At 48.4% G+C, this 6,353-nt stretch overlaps 1 protein-coding gene across 1 annotated transcript; it reads right to left on the bottom strand.

Moving 5' to 3' along the window:
* Positions 1 to 2,211: 2,211 nt before the first annotated feature.
* Positions 2,212 to 5,857, bottom strand: LOC125087351 (keratin, type I cuticular Ha1). The gene is made up of 7 exons (XM_047707580.1): positions 5,468 to 5,857; positions 5,284 to 5,366; positions 4,779 to 4,935; positions 3,856 to 4,017; positions 3,635 to 3,760; positions 3,260 to 3,480; positions 2,212 to 2,614 (listed from the first exon to the last, which is right to left on the bottom strand). Exons 1-7 carry the CDS (start codon positions 5,813 to 5,815, stop codon positions 2,482 to 2,484), a joined length of 1,230 nt encoding a protein of 409 aa, XP_047563536.1. The 5' UTR covers positions 5,816 to 5,857; the 3' UTR covers positions 2,212 to 2,481.
* Positions 5,858 to 6,353: the final 496 nt, after the last annotated feature.

The following is a 6,353-nucleotide window of genomic DNA, read 5'->3' as shown; positions in this document are numbered from 1 at the left end:
TACAATTATCTAATCTTTAAAGGGAATAAAATTCTGATACCTGCTACATTAATAAGCCTTGAAAAATTATACCCAGTGAAATAACCCAGACACACACACACACACACACACACACACACACACACACACACAACAAATACTGTATGATTCCATTTATATGAGTACCTAGAGTATTCAAATTCATACGGACAGAAAGTGGAATGGCAGTTAGCAGAGGCTTGAGGCAGGGAGGTCATGGAGTTTAATGAGAATAGAGTTTTAGTTCAGATTGGTTTGAAAGTTCTGGAGATGGATGGTGCTGGTGGATGGACAACAATGTGAATGTACTTGATGCCCCTGAACTAAACACTAAAAAAAAAAAAAAAAGGCAAAATGGTAAATTTTATGTTATATATACATATAGTATTTTTCCACACAAAAAAAGAGAAAAACCAACGTGTTGGCAGGGCTACGTTCCTTTCTGGAGGCTCTAACAGAGACTCCATTTCCTTCCCTTCTCCAGAATCTAGAAGCTACCTACTTTCTTGGGTTTTGGCCCCCTTCCTCCATCTTTAGATCCTGCAATGAAAGCACCAGTCCTCATATCACATTGCTCTGACCTGTGTCCTCGGTCTTATCTCCCTCTCTATCCTCTGCCTCCCCTTCCATTTTGAAGGACCCCTGTGATTATATTGGGCCCATTGGATAATCCAGTTTAATCTCCCCCATTTTAAAGTCAGCTGGATGGCTGCTTCAATCTCATTCTCACCTTTAATTTCCCTTTGTGTACAACCTAACACATTCCTGGGTTCCAGAAAATTATATGCTCATCTTTGCAGAGAAGGGAGACAGTCATTCTGCTTACCACAGGAGCCATTAACATTACTTTTGCATTACTGTAAAATAATAGATGTAAGCAGAACATGGAATAAAGGAACAAGCAAAATTAGGGGTGGCCTCTGAACTGAGCTTGACCTCGGGTTTGGAAGAAATCATAGAAATAGTAGCAGACCACATCAGAGAAGGGATTCCAGGTCAGAAGCTGCTCACGAGCCCAGCAGGTGTGCATATCTGAATCCACCCTGGAATTTGAGCTTTAAAAATAAGGGTCAGGGGTAACAATTATGGTGGAAACAATAAATAGTTGCTTTATCAAATATATATGTAATTTCAATCCATTTGGTTATTTTAGTACACAAGACTGTGTTTCACCAAAGTGGGGTCTGATATCTGCCTCAGAAAGCCTGGTTTGATGGGACAGTTCATGGGAAAAGGAAGAAACCTGAGTGCTTTCTGATTGTTTCGTGTCAAAATGGTCCTGTGGGGTTCTAGAAAGCCAATGCTTAACATTTCCTTGGCTCTTCTTTGAAGTTAAAGATTCAAGTTCAAGCCTTTCTTGATGAATGCTACTGTCATTTTCAGCACTTGGTGATTTGTTTGCAGCACGAGCCTGAGTGTTCAGTGTTGGGGACAATGCCTTATGATAGCATAACTTAGGGACTAGTTTTATTCCTTTACAAGTTGTAAAAAAAAAAAAACTTGCAGCCAGGACTATGTCTTTCTTGACATGTGTCTCTCTTCCCCACTATCCAGGATGTGCATAGAGTAGGGAACAGGTAGTGGTTAGGATAGACTGAAAAAGGTAGGAGTTAGCAGATGAAGGCATCAGATCAGTTGCGAACAGAAGTGAACCCCTGGAGCCCAGGGTGATAATGATTCACTGACACAGGAGGAAGGAGGAAGACCTGGGCACAGCAGGCAGGCCAGAGCACCCCTTTGCTGGGTGTTCCTGAGGCTGCCTGGAAAGCCGGGACCACCAGGAACCAGGAAATACAGCACTGGACCTGAGGCTTCCTGCTGAGAAAAGATGAACTTTCCAGAGCCTCTTTCTCATGCCCAGCTCATGCCTCCTCCTTTCGAATTTAGAGGCAGTCAGCTCTAGATGATGTCCAGGTCAACAGGGGAGAGAGGGAAACATGCAGGAATGGTCAAGAAGAGATGAAGGTTACAGCACTAGGGCTGCTCTGCCCTCCCCTCTGACAGCCTGCCTCACCCCTGCACCCAGGGCGCCAGGTCAGCCATCTGCCCGCCAGGCAAAGAACGGCTCTTGTACCCAAGAGTCAGGCCATTATGTAGCCTGACTTTCAAGTGGCTTTTTATAGAGTGCTCAAGAAATGGGCAGGGCAAAACGAATGAATACCAATGAGAAAGGCATCTGCTTTGCCAGGGAAATCAAGTTTATTAGCAGGTTACAAGGGAACGCCCTGGCACTTCCGAGGGTTCCCTGGGCGAGTGAAAAAGGAACAGACCACAGTGAAGGAAAGGGTGGGCAAGGAAGAGCCTGCGGGGGGTGGGGGGGATGAGTTTCGTGGCTGCCTTATTGGGGCGGCTCCAGCCACGCAAACCATGTTCTCTGCCCCTTTCTGTCAAGAGAGCCAGTGTCGGGTCGAAGATCTGGAATCTTGTGCCCTGCCTCCTTGCTTCTCTGGCAGCCCCTGGGCTCTAGCGCACGAAGGAGTTGCAGGGCCCACAGCGCGGGCGGGGGACACAGGGCGTGCAGGGGGCACAGGAATTAGAGACACAGGACCCAGAGGATCCGCATGCATTCGTTGTGGCACAGGGGTTGCAGGGCAGCCTGGAGAAAAAGAAAGATGTGGAAAAGGTGAATTGAGGGAGGCTTGTAGTATATAGAAGAGCAGAATGCCTGTGGGATTTGACCCATAACAGAGAGAGCCACAGATTCACCTGCTGTAAAGGTCCCTATCAAATTGCTAATGTCTTCCTACCACATAGTGCCCAAAGTACTAGACAGAAACTCTAGAACTCTGGCTTTGACTCCCAACATTGTTCATTCCTAGCTAGTGAGACTAGGAAAGTCGCTTAGTCTCTCCAAGCCCCAGTTTCTTCACCTACAGAATGGAAACAGTACTGATCCAACCGGCTTGGCAGTAACTACAAGGTCAGATAAGGTAGCGTATGGAGATGCATCCTCAACACAATACCGTCTTGTAAAATGCAATAAACATCATTGATCTTATATCTATATGACCACAGTTGAATGCAAATAAATAGCTGTACAATTGCAGTTTGTCCATCAAACAGCTCTCTCTTTTCTGTATTTCTAATGATGCCTATATTGTGTTTTCTGAGTTCTGTTTGATCATGTCTGGTGTGGAGTCATAATTTCCTTTTGAAAGTATGCCATCTTTGTCTGGAGTCCAATGGAGAAGCACACTTGAGTGAGCATGGTTTCATCAGATATCTCCAGCTGGCTACTCACTTGCAGTCCTCGCTCTCCAACAGGCCCCGGTACGTGTTGATCTCGCACTCCAGCCGGGCCCGCACGTCCAGCAGCACCTGGTACTCCTGGTTCTGCCGCTCCAGGTCACTCCTGATCTCAGCCAGCTGGGACTCCACGTTGGTGATCATGCATTGCAGCTGGGACAGCTGGGAGCTGTAGCGGGCCTCGGTCTCTGTCAGTGTGTTCTCCAGGGAGTCCCTCTGTGTGGAGAAAATAGGTCACAGAAGGTCACAGAGTCCCTCCTCAGGGAGCTTCCCCATGGGGCTCCAGAGAAGCCCCAGGCTTCACAAGGCTTCCACTGACTCCGGTTCCCCAACCTTACATTGGTCACCAGGAGGACGGAACAATACCCACCAGGTTGTGCTGGGCCTGCAGCTCGATCTCCAGGGCGTTGACCGTGCGTCTCAACTCAATGATCTCCGCCTGGCAGGACTGCAGCTGCTCTGAGCTGGACACCACCTGCTTGTTCAGCTCCTCAGTCTGAAACAGCACGGGGGAGAAGACAGGGTCAGACCCTGCCTCAAGGGCCCTGAGGGGCCACGGGGTCCTTAGCGGCCATGGGCTGAGATACCCACCTGGGTGGTGAACCATTCTTCCACATCCCTGCGGTTGGTCTCCACCAGAGCCTCATACTGACTCCTGGTCTCATTGAGGACACGGTTCAGGTCCACAGCAGGGGCTGCGTCCACCTCCACGTTGAGGCGGTCTCCGATCTGGCAGCGCAGGGTGTTGACTTCCTGTGGATGCAGAAAAGGCAAAAGTGACTCTCCTCGGTGAAGAATAAACTTGAGCCCCATTAGTCTATTTCCTTGGAAAAGAGACTTTGAGTGGAGCAGTCTGTGACAACTCAAGGCAAAGTGCTCTGTGCCTCATGTGGCAGAGCTCCCTCCTCACACAACCGTGCCATGGCACTTGGGCTCAAATCCGAGGATTTGCTCAGATGCCTCCAAAAGATGGACTAATTCCCAATGTTCCCAATTTGCAGACTGACTGCAGAAGACCTCATAATACAAAGAATTCACTGTACAATTTCAGATTGTATAGCAAAAAATTCTTGCCATCAAATAAGATCATGGTATGGCCCCTCCAGGAGAAAGGAGGAGCCCCAGAACATTTTTCAATAAGACTTTGAAAGAGTGGAGATTTAGATCTACCAGGCTTGATTCTGTGAACTTTGGGGAGAGAGATGAGTTGGTACAGCATGAATACAGCAACGCTGAGGCTCTTTCTACAGCTCAGTGATCAATCAGAAGCTGATGGAGAGACTCCAGGAAACTCACATGACGTACCAGTTTTGAGTGAAAGATACACCTTATCTGAGAACATGGATAGGTTTCATCTCTTGTTTTTTCATTCATCCTGAAGTTTTGGTGTTTTTAAAGGAAAATCATAAAGTCAGCCCCAATCTCCTATTCCAGTTTCTGCCATCCCAAATGGTTCAAGTCACCTTCAGCCTGAGGCTGAGCTAGGGTACTTCATTTTTCATTTCTGGTCTCACCTCCTCATGGTTCCTCTTGAGGCACAGGAGCTCCTCCTTCAGGGACTCCACCTGGGCCTCCAGGTCAGATTTGCACAGGGTCAGCTCGTCCAGGATCCTGCGCAGACCATTGATGTCCGACTCCACCAGTTGCCGCAAGCCCAGCTCCGTCTCATACCTGCACAAGGACAAGGTCAAATCAGTGACCGGCGGACCTCCAAGACGAACAGAAATGATCTTTGATAGCCCCCACGCACTTAGCCTTTCCACTTTTTCAATGAGTAGACCCAAGAGACAGAGGGTTCTGGAGTCTCAGCCCAGACCAAATATTGATCCAAAAATAAACAGAACGATTTGAGTCCTCATCTATTTTTGTGATTCCTTTACTTGGTTCTCCTCAATCCCTATCGGATTCTTCACAACCAATGGATGGAAGCGTGGCTCAGTAAAGCTTTGGAAAATCCCTTTCACTTAACCAGAGATGAAACAAAAGGAATGACATCAGTGTGAAATCTGAACAACTCACTTGGTTCTGAAATCATCCGCAGCCAACTTGGCATTGTCGATCTGCACCACCAGCCTGGCATTCTCAGACTTGGCACACAGAATCTGAAAGCAAGATTCTACTGTGAGGGCCGCTTGAACTTAAGAAGGTCTTATTGTTCAAAGACAGTCAGCTGCTGTTGCACCCCCACAGAAGACCCCCTCACCTTCTGCTGGAGCTCCTCGATGGTCCGGAAGTAGGACTGGTAGCTGGGACACACATAGGGCTCCTGCTGCTGGCACCGTTCCCGAATGCGGCTCTCCATCTCCGCGTTCTCCCGCTCCAGCTGGCGCACCTTCTCCAAGTAGCTGGCCAGCCGGTCGTTCAGGAACTGCATGGTCTCCTTCTCGCTGCCATTGAAGGAGCCCTCACAGAACCAGCCGCAGTTGCCCACATTGGCGGGGATGTTGCAGGCCCCGGGTAGGGTGCAGGTGTGGCAGCTGGGGGGCACGCAGGGCCGGGAGGAGCAGGTGGAGCGGCAGCTCACGTTGGGCAGGCAGCAGTTGTAAGGCATGGTGCTGGAGGGAGCAAGGCACCTGGCTGAACACAGAGTCCAAGTTCTCCAAGGAGCTTGTGGATTTCCTTCCTCTGAGGAGGATTTATATTCCCTTCACAGAGGGTGTGGACATGGTATGTAATGTCTTTTTTCTCTCTATGTCTTCTCTAGTTTTCAAATGCCCTTCCCTCAGTCTGTTATTTGCCTTCCTCAGAAGAGTCCCTTGCCCCATAAAATTCTTTACTTGGGTTTCTTGCTAAGTCAGGACTCCTCTTCAGGCAGTATACCCATAAAATCAGAGTTTTGTGGTAGATCTTAAAAGAGGCCACACAGTCTGGCCCAGGTATCTGCCCTTGTTAATTGGGAGTTGGTCCATCCAATGACATTCTTCTGTGTTATGTGATCCTGTAAACCCATACTCAGACTCATTTCCTGGCCCACCTGGCATTTCTAGGGAGGGACTGGGATTGAGTCAAAGAAGAAGTTTCATTGAACTCCCGTTCCATCTACTTTAGGGGAAGAATCCTTCAACAGTGCACCATTCCAAGACTGGTAA

This window comes from Lutra lutra, chromosome 16 (assembly GCF_902655055.1).
Source record: "Lutra lutra chromosome 16, mLutLut1.2, whole genome shotgun sequence".
NCBI lineage: Eukaryota > Metazoa > Chordata > Mammalia > Carnivora > Mustelidae > Lutra > Lutra lutra.
This window is presented reverse-complemented; position numbering and strand designations above follow the sequence as displayed.